At 39.5% G+C, this 22,445-nt stretch overlaps 3 protein-coding genes and 1 long non-coding RNA gene across 10 annotated transcripts; 1 reads left to right on the top strand and 3 right to left on the bottom strand.

Annotated features, from left to right (window-relative positions):
- LOC140791935 (U-box domain-containing protein 35-like) lies at positions 1-3,679 on the bottom strand. 2 transcript variants are annotated; one of them, XM_073142664.1, is made up of 9 exons: positions 3,265-3,679; positions 3,088-3,188; positions 2,880-3,001; positions 2,560-2,765; positions 2,415-2,460; positions 1,927-2,287; positions 1,409-1,837; positions 568-1,324; positions 1-469 (listed from the first exon to the last, which is right to left on the bottom strand). In XM_073142664.1, the coding sequence occupies exons 1-8, from the start codon at positions 3,431-3,433 to the stop codon at positions 614-616; spliced, it is 2,145 nt and encodes a 714-aa protein (XP_072998765.1). In that variant the 5' UTR covers positions 3,434-3,679; the 3' UTR covers positions 1-469; positions 568-613. The 2 variants fall into 2 exon arrangements, with proteins under 2 accessions (XP_072998765.1, XP_072998773.1); XM_073142672.1 differs by having other exon boundaries at positions 3,261-3,425.
- A 604-nt stretch (positions 3,680-4,283) lies between these two features.
- Positions 4,284-10,416, bottom strand: LOC140780708 (putative lipase ROG1). 3 transcript variants are annotated; one of them, XM_073126428.1, is made up of 10 exons: positions 9,799-10,416; positions 9,629-9,696; positions 8,331-8,404; positions 7,914-8,156; positions 6,740-6,903; positions 6,598-6,653; positions 6,391-6,443; positions 6,164-6,284; positions 5,386-5,483; positions 4,284-5,304 (listed from the first exon to the last, which is right to left on the bottom strand). In XM_073126428.1, exons 1-10 carry the CDS (start codon positions 10,101-10,103, stop codon positions 5,269-5,271), a joined length of 1,218 nt encoding a protein of 405 aa, XP_072982529.1. In that variant the 5' UTR covers positions 10,104-10,416; the 3' UTR covers positions 4,284-5,268. The 3 variants fall into 3 exon arrangements, with proteins under 3 accessions (XP_072982529.1, XP_072982527.1, XP_072982528.1); XM_073126426.1 differs by having other exon boundaries at positions 4,284-4,518; positions 9,799-10,414; XM_073126427.1 differs by having other exon boundaries at positions 4,284-4,518; positions 8,331-8,401; positions 9,799-10,414.
- A 2,363-nt stretch (positions 10,417-12,779) lies between these two features.
- LOC140780509 (uncharacterized) lies at positions 12,780-17,988 on the bottom strand. The gene is made up of 4 exons (XM_073126119.1): positions 17,562-17,988; positions 14,329-16,274; positions 13,280-13,492; positions 12,780-13,195 (listed from the first exon to the last, which is right to left on the bottom strand). Exons 1-3 carry the CDS (start codon positions 17,883-17,885, stop codon positions 13,285-13,287), a joined length of 2,478 nt encoding a protein of 825 aa, XP_072982220.1. The 5' UTR covers positions 17,886-17,988; the 3' UTR covers positions 12,780-13,195; positions 13,280-13,284.
- Positions 17,989-18,183: 195 nt separating this feature from the next.
- Positions 18,184-21,331, top strand: LOC140780780 (uncharacterized). 4 transcript variants are annotated; one of them, XR_012107557.1, is made up of 5 exons: positions 18,184-18,482; positions 18,648-18,811; positions 18,960-19,127; positions 19,231-19,298; positions 20,956-21,331. It is a non-coding gene; the product is annotated as an uncharacterized lncRNA (long non-coding RNA). The 4 variants fall into 4 exon arrangements; XR_012107559.1 differs by having other exon boundaries at positions 18,194-18,482; positions 19,244-19,298; XR_012107560.1 differs by lacking the exon at positions 20,956-21,331 and adding an exon at positions 19,758-19,847 and having other exon boundaries at positions 18,194-18,482; positions 19,244-19,298.
- Positions 21,332-22,445: the final 1,114 nt, after the last annotated feature.

Genomic DNA, 22,445 nt, shown 5'->3' with positions numbered 1-22,445 from the left:
TTCATCTCCGAAGTAACGTATGCATTGCTCAACAAAACCCAGGACTATACATATTTTTATATTGTTCTACAGTAAAGTTACACTTGCTCTCTAGAGCTTTGTGACAAAATCAGAAGGCAGCAGTTGGCTGCCTGGCAAAGGCGTCGACTAGAAACCATGGGAGAATGAGAGCAGAGGACATGCACCCACTACTACTCAAGGGCTCTTTTCCTCCATCAGATCCTTCGTAGCATCTACTATATGTATTTCTAGTAGTATACTCAGGGCGTGACAGTGCTTCTTCTTCCTCTAGCATTATACCATCTTCTACCTATCTCTTCCAATGCTTTATATACGTGGAGTATAGTGTTCTTGAATATATTGTAACACTTTCTGATGACACATTTGATCTCACTCCGGCAGTTGATGATTCACTTGTTCTTGGGCTATATCCAGACTGCATAAACAGGGGTTCATTCTTGATGACATCCTAAAAAACCGAAAACAAAATGATAATAATTGTTAGCTTGTACTCATGATGAAGAAATACCAACAGGATTATGCTAATTAAAAGGATTACCACCTTACCTGCCGTGAAACATGAGTACTGGAGAGGTGAGCTACGTGGCCGAATTCATAGGACGCAATGCTGCATGTTTTCTTTTCCGAGAGCGCTCAGCCTATTGAGCTCTGGCAACACGACGGTCGCGAGATCCGGCCGGTCTTTCCTTCGCAACTCAGCGCATTTTAAAGCTGTCTCCGCCAGGCGCTGCGCCTCCTCGACCGGCCAATCCGTCACGGCGGGGTCCAACATCTCGGCGAACGTCCCCTTCTCAATAGCTCCGCTCACACAGTGAGTCAACCCCATGGGAGGCTTCGCCGTCACGATCTGGAGCAGCATGATGCCGAGGGAGTAGATGTCGGACTTGACTCCGAGCATGCCAGTCTGCTGGTACTCCGGATCGATGTAACAAAACGTGCCAGCGGTCGACGTCATGCGGTACTGCGTGACGTTGTCGGCGACGGAGGGCGGCACGAGGCGGGCGAGGCCGACGTCGCTGATCTTGCTGACGAAGTTGACGTCCAGGAGGATGTTCCCGGGCTTGAGGTCGCGGTGGACGAGCGGCTCGGGCTTGGTCTGGTGGAGGAAGAGGAGGCCCGTCGCGATCTCGGCGGCGATGCGGAACCTGTGTTGCCAGGGGATGACGGCGGTGTTGCCCCGTCGGAAGAGGCGGTCGTCGAGGCTGCCGTGGGCCATGTACTCGTACACGAGGCACCCGTACTCTGGGCAAGCCCCGAGGAGGAGCACCATGTTCGGATGCCGGATGCAGCTAAGCACTTCAACCTATGATAAATAATAATTATTATAAACTAACTTTTATAGTTTTCATAATCAAATTTAACTTCCGAAATCGGAAGGTTTCATAACCTCTTGCTGAAACTGAGACCTCCCTTGAGCCGCATCAGCGCGAAGAACTTTAACGGCAACCGGCGTGTGGTCCAGGTAGCATCTGTAAACAGGACCATAGCCACCCTCGCCAATCTTTCGGCTCTCGTGAAAGAAATCCGTGGCGATTTCGATCTCCTCTATCGTATACTTGCGGTAGCGTACATCCGTATGCGAGAGCGCGTCCAACGTTCTCCTCTTCTCCTCCGATTCTCTGAGCGCCGTCATCTCTGCGTTGATTCTTTTCTGCGCTTCTAGCTCCGCAATCCTTTGAGAGGCCTCCGCTGCCTCCATCGCCGCTTTACATTTCGCTTTCTCTCTGGCGACTAGAGCCAGGGCCGCTTCCTCTGCCAGTCGAGCTTCTTCTACTCTGTGCGCTTCCTCCACCTTCCACCGATGAAGCTCCATTGCCTACGCCACCCATTCAAACGGAGTTATCTTAACAAACAAAAAAAAAAAACTCATGCTAAATAATTAATGGTGACAAAATTAATGTTTACCCTTTGTTTAGCTGTGAGTGCTTCTTTGCATGCAGTGCTGTACATATCCATTGTTTGCTTGAGTTCTAGCCGCAGCCTCTTCATCTCTGCTTCCACGTCATCCAATCCCTGTGATGACCATGATGTGCCGGTGCTGTTGGAGAAGGGAGAGAACTCGTTCCCCGTCGATAGCGAATCTGACGAGATCTCGAAGCTATGGTCGAGCCCATCCGATGCATCAGACAACCTCGGAGTGAACGCGCAACGATCGACGCTCGGCCTACCGGAGCTGACGAATGAGATATCAGAGGACTCTCTGAACAACACATCGGGGTAGGACTTCTTCGCCGAGCCATTATTGCCTGCCCTGGTGAACGGAGACCTATTCGAGAAAATAATATGTTCCACTCTTAATTGGCATACACGGATAATTAAAAAGAAAAAGGAAAAAAAGAGATATATATATTTAGCAATATATGGATTAAGAGTTGCAATTCGAACTTTATTACTTGATAGAGTTGTCGCGAAAACTTGGCGTCTCCGGAGAAGCATTGCCTGCAGCAAGCACAAGGACATGCTCCACTCATTTTGTTTCTCTCAAGTTAAAGAGAAGAAGAAGCGATTAGCAGCAAGAAGATATGAAAGATTACGAACCTCCCGTGGCAGTCAAGTTTTGGTTGTTCATGTTGGGTTTCTGGGTCGCTTTGTTTTGGATCTCTGTTCGGAGAGGGGACACGGTCGGAGCTTGACGAATGGCGTTCTTGATGAATGACACCTTCCCTTTGGAGATGACGTAAACGGAGCAAAAATCCGGTGCTCCTTTGGAGATGCTTGTACAGATGTCCGCGTGCTTGAATGTTCTGAGACAAAGGATGCCAAATTAGTACTTCGATTGTGAATTATTACTATTACTATTATTATTATTTGGTCTTAGTAAAGAAAGCTTAAGCTTAGGAACTTATTTTAAAGGTCACCTGACAAAACCCCCTTTTGGTGATGCCCCTAACACCAGCTTCTCTATTGCAGCTTGGGAAATGAACTCGACAATAGCCCTTGGTACGTCGGCTTCATCAATCACCACATCCTTGCATTCAATCTGCACAAAGTATATTCAATTGGGCCAACGGTGATTAACATTGGAAGGGCAAAGAATGAGATTGGAAGCTCATGATATATACCCACATCTTTACGAGTGCAGAAGAATCTAAATGGAAGGAAGAGTTCCTTCATCTGTGGATCCGTGGGTTCTTTGAAACTGGCATTGCCATCATCACGGCTCCCAGCTGCATTTTGTATAAGAATAATGAGAAGGTAATGTAATGCATTGGCCATGCAATTGGAAGGCATGCACTTACTTACATGAGGTTCCCCTAGTGTTAACATGGACAAGGGCGATCGTCTGACCCCTGGAGACAAGGTTGTCCACGGCCCATTTCAAGGCATTTTGGCTTCCTTTGTCCTTGTCAATAGCAACTGCAACCAAAGGATAGCCTCCTTCCCCATTCTTCACTTCTTGATACTTCCCCATTCCTTCCTACCTCCTTAACCAGACAATCGAATGCAAAGCCTTATTGTTGGTTTCTAGCTTTCTCCCTCTTCCCCTTGTGTGCTCTTGACAAGGACCCTCTTTGCCAGGAAGAGCACCAGGTTACATATGATCCCTCTCCCCTCTCTTAAACAGTCCAAGGGAATCCATGTGGATCTCCCGTTTGTTCCGGTTGTTGCTCGAAGTGACTCGTGGCCACCAATCACCCTTGCGTCTAGGCGTGAGGACCTCAGAACCATTGCAAATTAAGGGTTGGACCAAGTTTGGCTGAGACAATGCTAAGGGAGAGTAGAAAGGTATAAGCTTATATGGGAATGGTGGGGTTATCTTTCTCATACCATTTATCTGCATGGTTAAATATATATATATATATATATATATATTTTTTTTTTTGACATGAAATATTGGCATTATGTTTGGAGTATAATATATCGAATTGGTTCCAGGCGACAGCCAAAGCTACTAATAAGTTTCCACATCCCCATAAGCTCACAAAAGATGTGAAGATGGATTGGATTCAATATGGATATAGTAATATTCAGAGATAGCAATAATTTATTTTCAAAAACAGTTGCATGTAATAATCTAAATTTCCCGAAAACGGAAAATAAAATCATCACAAAAGCAAGGAACTGATAGCAGTTGAAGTGGCCAACCCTTTGGATTAAAGATTGATGGTAACTGTGAAAGATACTCACAAAATCACGAACCCTGGCTTAAATAATGTTGACCTAAAATTAGCATAGGATATTGATTTAACAACCAGACCAGTAATCCATACATTGTTGCTTTTCGGAAATTCATGCATGAAGTATGCGAGTTCATCATGAGATTGCAGAAATAATTATAATCTTTTATTAGCCTATATAATATAGACAATATTGAGTTATACACAAAATTGAGGATTACAACATCGATGTACACTCATTAATTGGCCAAAACAATAGAATTCAATACTCTACCCTACCGATGAGGTTTACAGAATTTATACAGGATTAGATGAGAAAATTATCTATCATATGGAAAATCACATCTGCACCATCTGAATTCAACCAGTAGCTCTTCACCTGAAAAGTAAGCCAGAGTAAATCGTAGTAGCATTTAACAAAACATGTAATTGGTGTTCAAAATGTAAATGTGCCCAATACAGCATGTAACAAACATGAGGTTTCCAAGGTAGAGATTCTATCAAATGGCAAATGTTGGTGCCTCTCCACAAAGAAAAGGTGCAACGCTGGGAGAAGTTAGATCCTCACCCACCTTTTAATGTTTACAGGTCCCATAAAACTAGGACAGATAATAACGCGAATGCAAAAAAGTTAACGGCAGGTTTTAACTTCCATATTTTCTGTGAAGCACAACCAGAAGAGGATCAGTTTTATGGATAAAGAAGAATAGGCCATGCCCCAGAGAGGTCCTTGTATCAAGTTCTTTAGTGTCAAGCTTGTATCTTGTCAAATGCGATTATTTTCTTGTGGGAACAAATTGTAAGTTTGTCCAACATGTCACTATCTTGTAAACACGGATTCCTTGAGAGTTATGACAAATAACCTATGTTATCACAAATGTCCTATTAATACAATTCAATAGTTCCATGACACTTTCATGCCTCCATCTGTTGTAGTTCCAGTAAGTTACTCAATGAGGATTTCATTAAAATTACTCACTGACCATAGAATCTACCAGAATTAGCATCAAGCATAATTATGGATCAAAACATAGCTCGTACTAAATAATTTTAGTTTCTGACAAGTAGTCCATCAGAAAATTCAAGACCATTGTATACATACATAAACACAAATTGGTTATACAAGAGCTCAAGCACTAAATGGCAGATGAAAGAAGCCACACATCTGTAGATCAATAGGATACAGAAGCTAGTAAGATCCTGAACAAGGATATACAACCCATACGGTGCATTTAATATAGAATACCTGGATGGTGTTATGAGCGACATATCTTTGCTTACTTTTCTGGAAGCTAACATCCACACGTTCCCAAGACACTTGTGTAAGGCCTCTAATCATCTCTTCTGCATGTAAATATAATCTGTTAACGCTGAAATAGAGCATAAGAGACACAGTGTTTGCAATTTCATTGAAAATATTACAATCATAACATTTGAATTCACTCCAAAAGTTATGAGTTATCACAAGGTTTAAAGGTAAAATGCAGAGGATTTCCTGTTGTAACGCTGTTAGTTAAATAGTTGCAGACTTGCAGATCATTAAAAAAAGAGTTCAACAATATTTTGCCAACTGATCGATAGAAGTACACATCTAGAATGATACCTCTTGATTTGGGAGGGACTGTTATTACTATTACTATTTTTATCATTCATGACCATTTCATGGCTAATGCACAATATGGTTGTAGACATGTTTACTACTTTATCAAACCTGACAAGTTTCTGCCATTTAAGCAGCAGATTTAATAAAGATACCATATAATTTGGCTACAGGGCTTCTCTAGGGATATCTGTCAGATCTAGATGACCAGTTATAACTTTTCTGAAAAACAATAGCGCATGAAGGAAAACATGTGAAAGTTTGAATGTGGTATCATGCATGTCTGCGCCATCTAAAGTTCTAATCTATGAAATTCCACCTACTGAAGGATAGACAACAAACATTTAACATAATGCATTTTGTCAAAGGCATCATTCATATCATGGCCCTGGAGACACAAACGATGACTAAGTTATCGACATACCTTCCATGTCATAGGGCTGAGCTTTGACATCCGAAGTTACTTCTTTATGATTGTTCCCTCTATTCCCTTTGTCGACATGAACAATATGTGGATACTTCTCATCCTGTACAAGAAGGCGATGCTGGAAGACAAGAAAACAAGCACGACAAATTATCAAGGAGAAAGCAAGTGCAGAAACCCAAATAGTATTCCATCTTGCCAAACAGATCAGAGGAACTTATGCATACTTTTGGTAACTCATGTTGACGCCGGATTGACGATGTTCTCCATCCTACCATATCTTTTTAGCCAGTTAAATGAAGATAGTTCCATATTAACGATCAGAAAGTCAAAATGCATGAAAATAGACACCGAAAGCTATTCCAATACTGTCTACAGCCTCATTTCAGAAAAAGAAAAAGAAGAAGAAAAAAGAAGCTATTCTGACAGGATACGATCAAAATTTGCATTTGCATAGGCAACACGGCGCTTGAAAGAGCGCAATGCCGACCTGCATAAGGAAAAGAAAGTACTGAACATTCAAAATCATGAACAAATAATTAGCATCAAAAGCAGAAAATTTTCAAGAAAACAAACCTGAATTTAATATCGTCACAGTCATCAACCATCCGGAGGAGAAGTGGCGGCCTCCCATCAGTAGTATCTGTGAGGAAGAGATGTTTACCAGTCCTCCCAACTATCAAATGTGCAGTTTCCAATGCCGTTTGCTCCAGGAAAGGAAGACCACAAAGAATAGGAAGCTGGTGGAATAACATAGGCACATGGTAGAAGAATCTGAATATGAGACCACAATTATTCAAGTACCCGCAAGTATTGCAAAATATCTTGTTTTTTTCATGAAGCTTCTAAACACATTATGAAGTGGAAACAAAAGAGACCTGCACTCCTTACAAGTAACATAGGGAAGAGACCATGTGAAATAAAGAGAGGACAGGCCTACTAATTCTTGTCTTCATAGAATTAAACAATGAAGTTAACATTTCATCCACTTTATCTCGGAATAAGGGAATAAAATTGAGTCAGCAAAGTGATGAACGGTGATCCACAGGGCAAAAGAGTGTCAGAATGCTTTTAGTGCTGAATCCCAAAGATCAAATAATCTATGGAAACTCCCACAAAGGCCAAATAGATTAAAATATCAAATAAAGCAGTCAGTCTACCTATTTTCACAGCAATGATCACAATTCCTGATTTGGAATTGAGTTTACTCAGTTTGCTACACAGCAAAGGTGAAAAATGATAATAGCACAGACATCACAGAGTATGAAAAGAATGAGAACTTCTCTACCTTTTCTAATACATAATGATCGATCGACAAATGATGTTGTTAACAATACATAATGAGTTGCTACAAATGTTTCAGTTTCATTAACCATGGTTTCAAACTTTCAGTAACATATGATTCATGGCACTTGCATACACATAAATTTTTTATAAAAGAAACATGCTAAACAAGCCCAAGAAAAGAAAAAAAGTTTAACAAAGTTGTAACAATTTGGAAGATTTCTATTCAAATTTCTAGTCCCATTTTCCCTTTTCATTACACAATTTGATTTTCAACTTTAAGGAAATCAGCTGACAGAATCTTAAAATTGTTCACTTTACAGGCAAACTTAAGTACATGCTTGTACCATTCAACTTTCTCTCTATATCTAGAATGATGCCAGTTTCCCAGCCCAAACACATCAAAATGTTATTTGGTGGATGCAATTGAAAGGTACACCAGTCAGTATAAAGTAATTAGCCTCACCTGTTTATGCCCTCTTGAACCCAGATGAGGTGAGGCAAATGTAATAAAATTCATAGGTTCCAACCCAGCTATTCGACCTTCGAGACCATTGACTTCATCTGAATTGTTATCTGCAGGAGACTTCATTGTGTTAACTTGTTCATAAAGCCTTCCTATAGCATATCTGGCTACTAGGCCACCCAAAGAGTGGGCCACAAATGAAATCCTCTGTACACCTCTTCTCTGCTTAACAACTGATCTTACCTGTAAAAGTTTTATTAAAATCATTCATACACTCTTACCATGAAAGTGTAGTTCCTTCCAAAAAGGATAAACACACTGAGTCATAAGAGTAGGGAGTATGAATATGAAATGGGTAATATGGAGACCTTCTGGGAATCGGGTAAGATAATCAGCATGTGGAAGGAAAAAGATTACCTCCTTGGCTAGTCTCTCACCCATCAAGTCAACTCCATCAAATGTCAGCCTAGAAGAATTACATTCGCTGCCTGCTTGAAAAAGGTTGTATCAGGGTTCTCAGTACTCAGTAGTAGATGAAACAAAAAAATATTAGAACCACAATTAACTTGTACAACAGTCTCATAAGTGATAAATATGCAAGAATAGCTGCTGCTTCAATTTAACCTTTCTTCCAAATTAATTAGCAAAAAATATCTATCTCCTGTTCCAGCAGCTTGGAGCAGAATCATAAGAAGTATCTTTCCTTTATGTTTTTTACATTTCTTTGGACCTCCTAAATTCTAACATTTTTCTGTAACAGAATCAAATGATATCATGGCTAAACAAATTTCAGAGAAAACAGTGAAAAACACAGAACGTGGTCCTAGAAAGATATAGCAAAGATGCATGAAAATTTCAAAATACAATTTCAAGTTTTCTAACCATGGAATTTGCTCTTCTCAGAGATGATAATATGAACGCATTCAAAATCTGATTAAAGTAACATAGTACCACTTGGAATAGACACTACTTGATGACTCATTCTTAGGTCTAGGAAACAATTTACCTAACCTAAGAACTGGAAATATATTTATCTTCACATTCTTATACCATATGATAATGATCCAGCTCATCTCAGTGCAACTAGCAATATGGGTTGGCAAGTCAGCTAGCACTGTACTATTTTACTAGTAATCTATTGTTATGTATCTTATGGTCCCATATCAGCAGCAGTCATCTTCAAGCAACTGTTATCTTACGAAGTTACTTAGGTACCCCAATATTATTCGGCACTCAAATTTCTAATAAACTATAAAATGCATGCAGTTGCATCACAGAACAAAAGACTACTTTTTAGCCATCTTTCTTTTATGCTATGAGTTATGCCTTACATTGTTTTGGTTGAATGCTTGAATTCATCAATGTAAGGTAAGATCTCTCCGGTAAATCTGGCGATCAAATTCATTCCCAATTCTTAAGCAAACAGGACAGACATGGAATCTCATTGATAGAACGTAAGATGAGTTATACAAACATCAATGTGAACATATTAGTGCTTGATGCTATAAGCTTATAATGCCTGCTTTTAAAATTAGTCTTCAAGTTCTCTCTAATCCATATATTTCATTGGATCCAGACTAATTGTCAATTCACACTTCAAGTAGAAGAGGTACTGATACTGAATCGTGCTTCTTTTATAAACTAGAAAAATTAAAATAAACATTCCAATGACATGGGAAAAAAAAGCAGTTATTGGTAATGAGAGCATAACTCACGATGCACGATTACTTCATCCGGCAGTTTCTTCACGAGCTGCTCCGCAGCAAATTTCCAGTCCCCCGCACTGCAAATTAACCATAATTGACCAAAACGAAAAAGATTGCACAATAAACCAATTAATTGCAAGCAAAACTAAGTTCACTCCTCCAACAAGAGATGCACTCACCTTCCGACCAAGCCATTGACCATTATAACGAGATGCTCCGGGAAGCTCCCGTTCTCCTTCTCCGCCACCGTGCTCCAGATATCCACCCCTCCGCCGCGCGCCGCCTCCATCTCCACCTGATTCCCTTTCCCCGCCGCCGCCTTGAGGCAGCATCCCATCGACCTCCTCGTCACCTGCGCCGATGTCGCCGGATAGAACCCTAGCTTTACGCGAGCCACCCCCCTCGCGCACCGGATCCGGCGGTGGCCGCCGGGGATCCCGGGCCCGAGGCTCGCGGCCCGGGACATCGATCCGGCGGCGAGCATTCGTCAGCGACCTCGAGAGGCTTGGAAGAGGCAGCCGATTCAAACCCTAGGCTTCCAATCCAATCCAATCCAATTGAGCTTTTGCAACTCGGTAAGTTTTTAATAGTCGCAGTGGAGATTGGGGAAAAACGGCGGAGGGCGGCGGCTAAATAAAATCACTTAAAACGAGCGACGGGAAAATAATTAAATAAAAGTAGCGGGAGATATCAGATATCGCCTTAAACCAATCTACGTCCACAGGCACGCGTATAGTTTTTCTAACAAAACTTCATTACTTGGGTTTATTTCTCGACTCGAGCTATCCTTGTCGTCTGGTAGCTGACAATGTCCAACTTTAAACCGCGAACATGCTCACACTGAGGTCTGAACTTATCACATGGGCTTTTTTTTTTTTTCATATAAGCCCCTCGTGCATCACGTGATTCACATGTGACACGACCCAAATTAGTGAAAAATGGTCATAAAATATGGGGCCACGGCCACGGCCACCCCACCATCAACGCCACATTTGATTTGATTTTTTGACAAGTTGGAAGTAACATGTTTCTGCAGTTTTAATCGACAATATCTTCCTAGATAAAGAGAATAAAGTTAGTTTTAGACTTGTGATTCTTGTGTTCTTATGCCATAAGAATTGTGTGTCTAATTTTTTTTATTTTTTTCACCCATTGTTCTATGTATCTTCTAACATTCCAAGACCATTTAATTTACACTAGAATTCACTGTGAAAAGTCTAAGTTGTGAATCATAATATCACCCATGGATTGGGACCCGCTCAAGATCAACTCATGATTTTGTTCTCAGAAAAGAACGGGAAAAGAAAAAAGAAATTTTACTTTCTAAGTTTGGCTTGACGCTATGTATTAACTTAGGGGAGCAGCTAAATAATGCGGTGGTTTAAATTAATACTCAATGATGTTTAGTTTGAAACAATAGCTCAATAATGGATTGACTTGGAGCTTGTATATGAATACAAAGAAAAAAAAGAGTCAAGAAAAGAAAATAACTTTTTGATGATTTCTTTTTCTGGGGTTTTAAAAAGGCATTCATCACCTTAAAAGAGGGCGTAATAGTTCCTCAAGTATCTAGAAAAATACTTGTGGAGTCCCTATATCAACATTGAGCCAACTCAGTCAGTGAAGAGACAAACCAAACAGATCTAAATCTTTGATCCCATTCTAGGGCTGCCAACTCGTGCGCAGCCTAGTTGGCATTCCTAGAGCAGTGGCTTAAAAGTTTTAAAAGATGTACAACATCAAGATACATCGCCCTCCATTGCTAAGAAGCCGGTGCTCGTTGACACAAAATATTGATGAGGCCTTCAGAGTCAACCTCAGCCATAAAATTTGATAGGTGAAACTCCTAAACTTTTAAGAGTACCAGACGTAATGTTTCCGCCTCTACTAGGAGCGAGTCTGCAGCTCGGCGCTAGTAGCACCGGCCAAAATAGAGTCCCCTTTCCCGTCGCGAATAACAAATCCCAACCTAATAGTCGTCGATGTAGATATAAAAAAAGCATCCGAGTTCAGCTTTAACAGCCCTTGAGAGGGCTTTTGCTAGCCAACCAAACCTCCTCCTACTCCATCTTTGTTCTCAATCACTTCTCATCTTATACAGCCTCCATCGCATCAGCCACAGTCCCATATATGCTGTTGGTCCATAGTAGTAATTTAAAAAAAAAAAAAAAACGAACGCGTTGGGAGCTAGCATGCCTAGAGCAATAACGCTAGTTATAAAGTTCCCAGCCTCTTTCGGTAGGCCCTGCTCTTCACAAATCCAGTCGCCTCTTTGCTTTTTCCTGATGCCTGAAGTTAATATTCAAATGTGCCCCTACAGCCTTCCAGAAGGCTATATAGCTCTAGAGCACCCATAATGTGATCCAATGTTTCCTCCTCATCACACACTAAGCACAAAAAGCTCGTGCATATGAGTAGGCAAACGTTTTCACACAGCTTTCCAGAGAAACATCTTTACTTTAGCAGTGACCCACAATCGCCAAATGATAGGCCATCCGTACCAAGGGAAATGTGCCTCCTATTTAGACACCTTAATAAATTCCGAAATGGACGAAACCTTGGGCTTCCCAATTTTGCTCTGTGGCAAACGTTTTCCACACAGCTTCTTGATGATTGGCGACAGGGAGGAGGAAAGGATCATAGGACGTTAATAGTCGGCCATTTATGCTGCTTCTTTTTCCCCCAAAATCATGAGATAGAAAATCAAAAATAGAAAAATCAGTCACTCAAACCTTAATCTTGATCTAATTCCCTGTTACACGAAATTGAGCCATTTATAGGAAAATTTTGTGCTCACGGGAAGACCGTCAGAGTTAAGATGCTGCCACAGCACTATTTAGATTCCAGAGAAGTCGATAAAAAGTCAGCCACATATATATATATATACTTGCAAATGTAGCAACAAATAACCTCCAAAATCATGGTTGAAAATTTCAGTTTTAGCTTCGATTTTGATCCTTATAAGAAAAAACATTTAGGACAAAGTAGAATACTTTTAGCTGCTCGAAAATAAATGTGAAAAGAATCCAAATAATTTTGACCTTAGCAAATAAATTTCAGCTTTACCTTTTATTAAGTTTTTGCCGTTACTGTTTCGCCTTGAGTGAAACTTTCAAATTATGCTCCAAACTATATGATAATAGATTGCAAAGACAATACATGAATAAAATGGGCACGTTGAAATTCATGTTATATATGTAATTTGAAGAATCACTCTGAAAAACAAACTCTCAATGACTCTAGAATATTGAGAACATCACGCGTTCATGGCCTCATTTTTGCATTCCCAGAGGACAAGGATGATGGCGCTGTCCCCGAATGCCCCGGTATAATGAACAATACCATGTTGCTAAAAAGAGCATGATCTGGTACTTGATTTGGATCCTGGGAATAAACATGACCTCACTAAAGTGTTACCTGAAACTGTGGAGCTCAAACCCTTCCAATCATCAAAAAGTTTATGATAATCTGAAGGCAACCAAGAGTCAGGTTGACCTCACTGACCGAGGTATTGACATGAATCATGCCTACTCTCCGCTGATCATATGCGGGAATATCAACCAACACATATTTCAGCTATGAAAAGGAATGCAACGATTCAGTTTTTAAACAAAGATATAGTAAGAGAAACTTAGCAACAGAAAGGCGTCATCTGTATACCAGGTTCAGGAATTTGACTTGAAACTCCCAGGCTTATCAGGGATTGAGAGCTCATCCTTGAGCATGAATGAAAGATCATGCATTTGAGATAACAGGATCTCTAAGTTCACATTGGGAGGCTCTGGTTTTTCAGTGGAAACATGATCAGCATCCATGGACCCTCCAAATGCAGAAAATGGATCAGCACCAATCATCTGATTTGTATCATTCGTCCTGTATAAATATCAAAATAATATTTAATGAGAATTGTACTTCTATCTTAGGAATGGAAATTGAAATTTCAAATGCAAAAAGCAATAGATGCCCAAAATAAAGATAAGAATGGATTAAAATCAGACAGATTCAGTAAGGAACAAGTCCATTATCATATTTTTATACAGATTCCATGATTCAATTTGACAACTTAGAGAATTAGAGATAATATACTCATTCTAAAATTCTAAAGCAACTCGCATTCGAGGTACAGTCCATTATAGATGTTAGTTATAATAGCAGCGAAAATGGAAGCATCATGTTCCAGGACAAAGCTCTCTAGTTGCCCCTTATCTGGTGAGATTTATGAAATTTAGGATGTTTTACATGAAATGAATGGCCAAGTTAAAAGGAGACAAATTTTCTCTTCATGCCTAAGTCTATTTATTGCAGAATCACATGCCATATTTAAATATCGTAATGTAGGTTTTGATGATTGAACATTAAGTGTATAATGCGTACTTAGCAATTCAATTTATAATTCCTACAATTGCCCATGTAGTATATCACATTACCCTCTTCAGTGTTTAAGATTAAATATCATTCATATACTTTCAGTTCTCACAAGCTTGCAGCTTGTGCCTTGAGCCTCATGGCATACATTCACTTACTGTGAATGTGAATGCAAGACTTCAATTTGTCCTTTCTTCAGAAAAAAGGGCGGAATTTTGAGTTGGATGATATCTAAGGAAAAGAACAGCAGGTTCTAATTACCACAAACTCAATAAATTGAAATTAATAGTTTCTATAGCCTATAGATAAGCAAAAAAACTCTACCATTACCATTTCTCACATACCTGTCAAAAGTCAGTGCCTCAAATAGCATGCCATTTGCTTCATTAGAATCTTTCTTTTCATCTGGTGCTTTCGAAAAGGAATCGAAATGCATAAAGCTGCCAAATTCCGAACCTTGTAGTTCATTCTGCTTTGATCCTGAAGAGTACTCAAAAAATGAAGCCCCAACTTGTCCCCATGGTTTTGATAAGCTTTCCTGTGCTTGACCAGAACTGGTGAAATCATGCCAATCACCAAAAGAGTCATTATTTTCATCTACAGATTCACCCAATCCCTTAATGCTGCTAGTAGGCCACATATCTATAAGTTTACTTTCTGGGGGATGTTCAAATGACGTGCCTGCAACTTCTTCCCCTTGATTTGATAAACTTCCTTGAGCTTGACCAGAACTGACCAAATCTTGCCAATCATCAACAGAATTATTATTTTCATTTATAGATTCAGTAAGTTCCTTAATACCGCTTGTGGGCCACAGGTTTGCCGATTTAATTTCTGAGGTATGTTCAAGTGACATGCCCCAAGTTCGTTCCGCAATATTTGACAAAGTTCCCTGTGCTTGATCAAAACTAGCAAAATTTTGACAATCATCAAAAGAGTCATGATTTTCACTAATAGATTCAGTAAACTCCCTAATATTGCTTGCAGGCGGCTGTTCCGTAGATTTTATTTCTGGGGATTGTTCCAATATGTCCCTAGTTTCTTCCCTTATATTTGGCAAAGTCTCCCGTAATGGGCCAGAACTGGCAAAATCTTGCCAATCATCAAAAGAGTCTTCATCTTCATTTACAGCTTCTGCAAGTTCCCAGGTGTTTCTTGTAGGCAACTGGTCCATAGATTTAGTTTCTGAGGGGGATTCAAATGGCATGCCCTTAATTTCTTCTGGTATATTTGAGATACTTCCCTGTGTTTGACCAGAACTGGCAAAATCTTGCCAATCATCAAATGACTCATCATAATTTGTGTCTTTGGTATTATGAACTATATTTGTGCTGCTTGTAGGCCATGGGTCCATAGATTTTGTTTCAGAAGAATGTCCTTGTGGTGTGATTGCAGTTTGTTTCTCCAAATTTGGTAGACCTCCCTGTGCTTCACCTGATCTGCTAAAATCTTGGCGAGCATCAAAGGACTGTAACGTGTCATGGCCATTTCCAATATTCTCAGATCTTCTACTGCTGTTTGTAAATAGTAGATCACCCTGAACCCAGTTGTCACCTGAAGAGACTTTCAGTTCACTGCTGTTGGTTTCATCAGTACTTCCAGTTCCAACATAAAAATCTTTGTCTAATTCCGTGTTCTTTCTAGGCCAAAGATCATCTTGAACAAATTTGTTATTTGTCAAAGGCTGGGCCACAACATCAGGAAGTTCTACACCTAAACCTGTGCTATTCTTTTCAAGTTGAGTATGTATTGTCTTGTCAAAAGTTGGTGCAACATTTGGGTGACTTACAGACTTGGTAACTGAGTGACTCCGAAATAAGTCAACTGATTTGGGGTCTGCTGCAAAAGATTCAGAACTAGCAGATTGAAATTCAGCGTCCCAATCAGTGAATGAATGACCAGATTCACTGTTTTTAGTATTCAAAGAACTACCTTTGCTGCCTGAAGATTGAAAGTTTTCAGATAAATCAAAATCATCTGGGCCAGAAAATGTATGATTTTTCCTACTGATGTGTCGCTCATGTATATACTGGCCACTACCAGAAGCAGAAGCATCAGGAGCTAGATCTTTCTTTGTTTCAGTAAAAAAAGAATCCAGATCAACCGCTGACAAGTTAAGAGCATATTCACTAGAAGTAGATTCCTTGTCTGCAGAGCTTTGAGTATCTCCCTCTCTCTTTGAACGCCATCTAAGTTCCAAGTCCAAAAGATCAGACAAAACCAACCCATTCTTTTGTGTATCTTGGCCTTTAATTGGATCCATTGACTCAGTGTCCAGCATAATAGGTTCCTACATAAGAATACACCTATGTTCGTGAAAAGAACTACTTAGTACAGAAATTATCAACAGTGTGCTATCACAAACAAATCTATTCCTTGACAATAAATGAGGTGAAAAATATATGATACTAACACAGTAGATCCACTAAAAGAAGCAAACAGATAAAGACACATTAAAACTTCTTTAAATAATTCAAATAGCTCAATAAGATGAAGAAAATCACACCTTTCAACAACATAGATATTTCAGATAGCTAGTAGAGAACCAGAGTGATGCATAGTAAACTCAACGTGAGAAAACTAACCTGATCAACTTTCAGTTGTAAAATAATTGGTGAGAAATGCTTTTCAATATGAGAATCTAAAAAAATATTCATTTTGCTCTTATTCCAAATTGGACTGTTATAGTTTTTGAACCTCCCATTTAACTTCTTTATATGGATCCTCTAAATTCTAATAATATTTTCTGTACAATGGAATAATTATCTGACTGATTTTAGGCAATTGGGAGTTAGTCCTATTAATTTCAACCAGGTTAAGCTGAAGTGCTAAAATTATCCTTGATTCATTGCATCAGCATTGTCCTAATAAAGATCAAGATGTTGGAGTTCAAGGACCCGAGTTTTGCGTAAGCACCATCCCAGTTGGAAATTTTCAATCTCAGTTTGCAGATTCAGGTGAAACTTTAAACCATAATTCCAAAAGATCAACAACCGATAACTCAGGCACTGAATTTTACTTCTACAACTATATTAACTTATTCTATTATTTCAAATTAACAGGGGAAACAAAGTCATACTAAACATTATCAGTTTAAATATAAGAACTAAATTCCAAACTCTCACAATGGAGATAGAATCTCCCTTTCTGGCGTTGAGATAACATATCCAAGCAGTTAACAATCAAATTATGCATGTCAAGATTTTGTTGAGCTCACGGTAGAACCACTCAACTTAAGGTTCGAATGAAACTTGAGCCAGAGAGGAAGTTCTCAAGGCAAAGCTACTGTGGATCAGTGCCAAACTATAAAAATCCATACCATGACCCAATTTCCATTTCCGCGTCCATCACTTTAAGGCCACCTTGGGCTCAAATTATTGTTTTCCACGAATTAAATTTCCCCTATATCAATTGTTTAACAGAACCGTATGCTTCCGGAAATTAAAATTCCACTTGCATTAACACCGAAATCAACTCACAGGACTTCGTTTAACAAACTAACGCCCTCCATAATTTGAGAACAAATCATCCAAGCGCGAACTGCAAAATAATCACGAGATCAGAGAAGCAAACTCACAGATCCATCCAGTCCAAGGGAATCGAGCAACCACCGACACGCGGCGGTGCAGCGGAAGGAGATCGTATCGGAGACGCCTTCTCCGCTCCGTCTCTCGCCGCAGTAGATGCACAGGGGAGAGCTGAGGCCTCGGAGGAGGCCACCCTGGCATCGCGCACATCGGAGGGAGGACGGGAGGTCGGGGTCGAGCGCCGCGACGGCGTCCTCGACAGAGGGCGGAGGAGGTAGAGAGGAGTCGTCGGGGTCGTAGAAGCCGATTCCGGCTTCTTCCCGGAGTGAGATCTGGAGTTGGTGGATGAGAGCGGTGGGGATCTCGAACGCCATTGGTACTAGTTGGGGGGAATGGAGAAAGTATCGGGGTTTCTCCCTCTGGTTCGGTATTATCTCGTCTCTCGTTGCGACTCGAGATGTGGTTAACCAATTCGTACAGCTATACGCCCCCCGAGTCAGATTAAGAGCCCTTATTCACAGATAAGTAGGCCTTATCGTGTTACCAAATCGGAGATGTGCAAGCAACGGGTGTGAATAACATTACTTATCGCAGGTTTATTCCGGGACCCGTTCCGTTCAATACCCACGTGTAAGCTACAACGGCACTCCTAAGTCGTAACACTGGTTCGTTTCTCCCTTTTGAGGTGCTTTCGCTACTTACCAAACATTAGAGATCTAGTGGAGAGATTGGAAGCCTCCAAGCCGCGGTGCAGTCGCTCTCTGCGCGATCTCGGCTGTCGGTTTCTTCACGAGAGGTTCTCGATGCGTCGCCGGTGGACGCGGCTATCTCGGCATTCGAACAGTTGGTGGAGAGTTCCGTCCGTCGGGTTTCGGCGGCTGCCGCGAACATCGGAGGGAAGGTTTCGGAGGCAAGCAAGATACTGGAGGAGGCCTTCTTGGTGCAGAGTAATCAAGGCCAGACACACCCAGGTTACTTCTGTTTCTTTTTTGGGTCTACGGGATTAATAATTGCCTACCAGATATAATTCGGATTGGTGGTATTACAAATATACAACTCATGTGATGCTTTTGAGTATTCAAGTTGAATCATAGGTCATGTATTTATGCTACCCAACTTTCTTTTTTTATTTGCAGATTGTGGTGGTGCGATCTACTGATCGAGAAAGCTATAAAGTATACATGAAATTGAGTTCCAACTTATGACTGCGCATTTTACTTTATCAAAGCCGACGAGCTCTGGATTTATAGTTGTGCTTCATTTTGCACATGATTCGATCAAAGTTAAGAAACTACAGAAGGTAGATGGAACTTCAATTTATGCTCCCTCCCTTCTTCATCTCATTAATCATTGTATATTAATATTTTAATTTGTATCTTAATTGCTCCGACTCACCATTCCAATTCTTAATTTGATGTCTAAGTGATAATATATGATCTCTGCCGCAGAAACCCCGCCTTGAAGATTTGGCAGAGTTCTTTAACCACTGAATGAAGTAACATTAAAAGCAAATGCTTTGACTAAAGATACAAAATCAGATTATATTAACCATCTGAAGATGGCCGCAGATAGCTTGACAGCTTTGGCTTGGATTGCTTACTCCGGAAAGGATTGCGGTGAGTGGTGATAGCTTTAAAGTTGCTATTCTTGATTTGCTTCTCTTTGGAGAGAACTATTTTGACTTGATCTATCATTTCTCTCTTCGAATCTTACTTGAAGCCTCTTCCCACAGCACATGTGGATGAAAGTTGGCAGATGGCTGAATTCTATAAGACTACAACAATAAGGTGTTTCAGCATTCTCAGCTCTGATCTTGTCCTCTTGGTTCTCTAATATGTACAAATCCTATAGAGTAAATTAAATTTCGGTGGCAGTGATTAACTCATCTGTGAAGCAATCCTGTGAACTTTCTCTGATAACATGTTATGCCCTTCACCTACATAGTATACTTAAGAATCTCTATAGATAATCATATCAATTGATTCTTGTGCTTGCCAATATGCTTAGTATGATTAGTGAATATAATACCTTCTCTAATGACGTTTCTACTGTTTTCAGATTTTTTGTCTTTCCGTTTCACTATTATTTACTCTACTGTAACATTTATTGCTTTGAATATTAAGTAACTATCTTTTGTTTTTATGCAAACGGTCTGGATAATGAATAATTTCTTAACTTTTTTTAGCATCCTGTGCAGTTGTACTATAATTCATGCATAATGTTGATATAACTAAATTTGAATACAGGGCTTGTAGAGTACAGAAATAAGGATCCTGACCATGTGGAGCGGGCTAAAGCTTTAAAAGTCACCTGAAATAGAGTCCCCAATTTAATGCATTTATCTATGGTTATGTTGCTTACCTTTCCTGCAGACAGTATGTGATATGCAGTTGGTTACCCATGTTTTGAGAAAAGAAAGAACCGTGTAGAAGCTTTAATTTTAATTATTGGCACATGAAAAAAAGGATTCATAGAAATAGAATGACCATTTGAAACCACAAAGCTGAAATTATCCTTAACTTGCAGTACACAATCCTTGCATCCAGACGCATAATTAGAATCACATCATTATTAAGTAGGATCTTGTTACCAATCTGTTTTCTTCACCACCCATCTGCCAAATGTATTCCCAAGTTGGTAAATTGCAACACTATATAAAACAGCTAAGAAGAAATTCTTAATTCATTAGTACAGTATTGCTAAGGAATGAAGTTCCCGTTACTTCTGACCCATCTGAATCTCCAGTTTAGGTATGCTTGAATTTGAGAAGGAAGAAGTACAGAAAGGATTTATTTTTCAGCTGCTCTCACAATACCAGTTCTGTTGTTTCTGTTCTTTGTTTTTGTGTCATCTGTTACCTATTGCAGACGTGTCATATAGGATAATGTATTGTGATCTTTTTGTATGTAACTTTAGGAAGAAGATGGGTTAGATGGCATTTTATTCTTAGTACACAAATTGAGAACAACAGAAGGCCTGATATAATTCAGGTGAAACTTATGATGTGCATTGAAGGATTACATATATGTCAAATCACTTACCTAAATGTACACAATGGGGGAATATACTGGTATAGCAATCTATTTTGGTGTAGGGTGTTGTTGCTGCTTGTGAGATTGTTAATTGCAGCAGTATTGAGGTGCAATGCGAGGTATATCTTGCAGTCCTAAGTAATTGCACTGGAACTATATGGCCTTATATGATTTCGAAGAATAAATCTATCAGTTCTAGAGCTCAATGGCATCCAAAGGCATTTGCAGCTCATGAAATTCACCAATATAATTGTTGATCTGGCTGATTTCAGTGGAGTTGGCTCTTGAACTACAGTTTTCAGGGAATTGCTTTAAATATACTGAATTTTTAAGATGAATTGATCATTGGTGTTTAAATTGAATATATCAATATCTTGTCAACTTTAGCTACTTTATTTCCTTACCATCTCAGGGTTCAGCACCAACAATATCAATACACAACACATCAAGCTGTCAACTTTACCAGAGTACAGATTTGTTGGCGGTTTCTATAACTACTGCCAAATCTAGTGAAGTTAATGTTCTGGTTCAAGATGCTGGTCCTGAAGGTGATTGAGTATGTTTTTCTTTCTGTCAAAAAATTATTTTGGGTCGCTTAATCATGAGTACATGAAAACAATATCAAAGTAATGTAATTTAATATCAATGTGATCCAAAATGTCTAGATCAGTACCAATAATGTAATTTTCAATAAATGTTATATGCCACTCTAGTCTGATTAGTTGGCATCATTTGTTCCATGTCCATTTCATACTCAGATAATAAACTTAGTCAACAATGTTGTTAAATTTGTAAGCGTTCATTCTAACCATCTAAAATATTGACAGCGAGTTATATGGACAGAGTTAGATTCTTCTCTTTTCTACTTCAAATTATGAAACCTCAGTTACTTCTGATCCTTCTCATTTTCTATATCTTCCTTTGGACCAATTCTAGGCCAAGCATCCATTGCCACAGTAGTTTATTCACACTCTCGCTCTCTGACAATTCACAACATCACCAGTGACCAGTCTCTCACTCCGGTGGATAACCAGTTGCATCAGTTAGTTTAATTGCCTTTTGAGGATCTTCTGTCTTGTTTGCTTTGACTTTAGAGACCCTTCCTGAACTAATTTAGTAATTAAATATTTTTTAATCTTTTTTTTATATCTAATTAAATTTATTCTTTAAAAAATCAAGACTGAAAAATAAGACTAATTAATCGAGTTCGGAGTTTACTCTCAAACCAAATAAGGCTTTAACGATTTATTAGTATTGCATGGAGCACCTTTGCTAAATTCTTAGCCAAAAATGGTTACAATTTTCTAACCTATACAGTTTTATTATCCTTTTTCCGGAAGTTATGTTTCACTATTTCCTTTTATTTTCACTTTCAGTTTGTAAGAGTTAAATTTTTGTGTGCACTTCAGAGCTGCCCATGTTTTACCTGACATAGTCTATTGGTTGCATTTCATTCTCTCCATGTTTTAATCTATTGATTGCAATAAGAATACCATCCAATTTACCCGTGAATATATAATCATCATATACTTTTTAAATTACTTTGGCAACCTGAGCTTGAGCTCAGCATGTTTAATAACCAAGTTGAGTTCGAACCGAGACCTGCAAACGAATTGCGAACATATACTGAAGAATGAATGATCTTTGCAATAAAGGCTCAAACATAGGTGGTGGTATACTGATACGTAAAAGATAGGAGAAGATGGAGCCAGTTGTTGGGCTAAGCCTCTCTTTTTGTAAGCCTTGCACCGGCATGACCTGAGCCCAATTGCATCTGTTCCGAGTCAGGACTAAATCAAGCCGGACTCAACTAGACTCGATCATTCACTAGACTTCAATGACTTGTTCATCATCTGATGTTGGCCAAAATGGACGTGCATTTATGAAGCAGACAGCTATAAA

Source organism: Typha latifolia, chromosome 1 (assembly GCF_019914945.1).
Source record: "Typha latifolia isolate L0001 chromosome 1, TyphaL0001v2, whole genome shotgun sequence".
NCBI lineage: Eukaryota > Viridiplantae > Streptophyta > Magnoliopsida > Poales > Typhaceae > Typha > Typha latifolia.
Note: the sequence above shows the minus strand (reverse complement) of the source record. Positions and strands in the feature narration are given on the sequence as shown.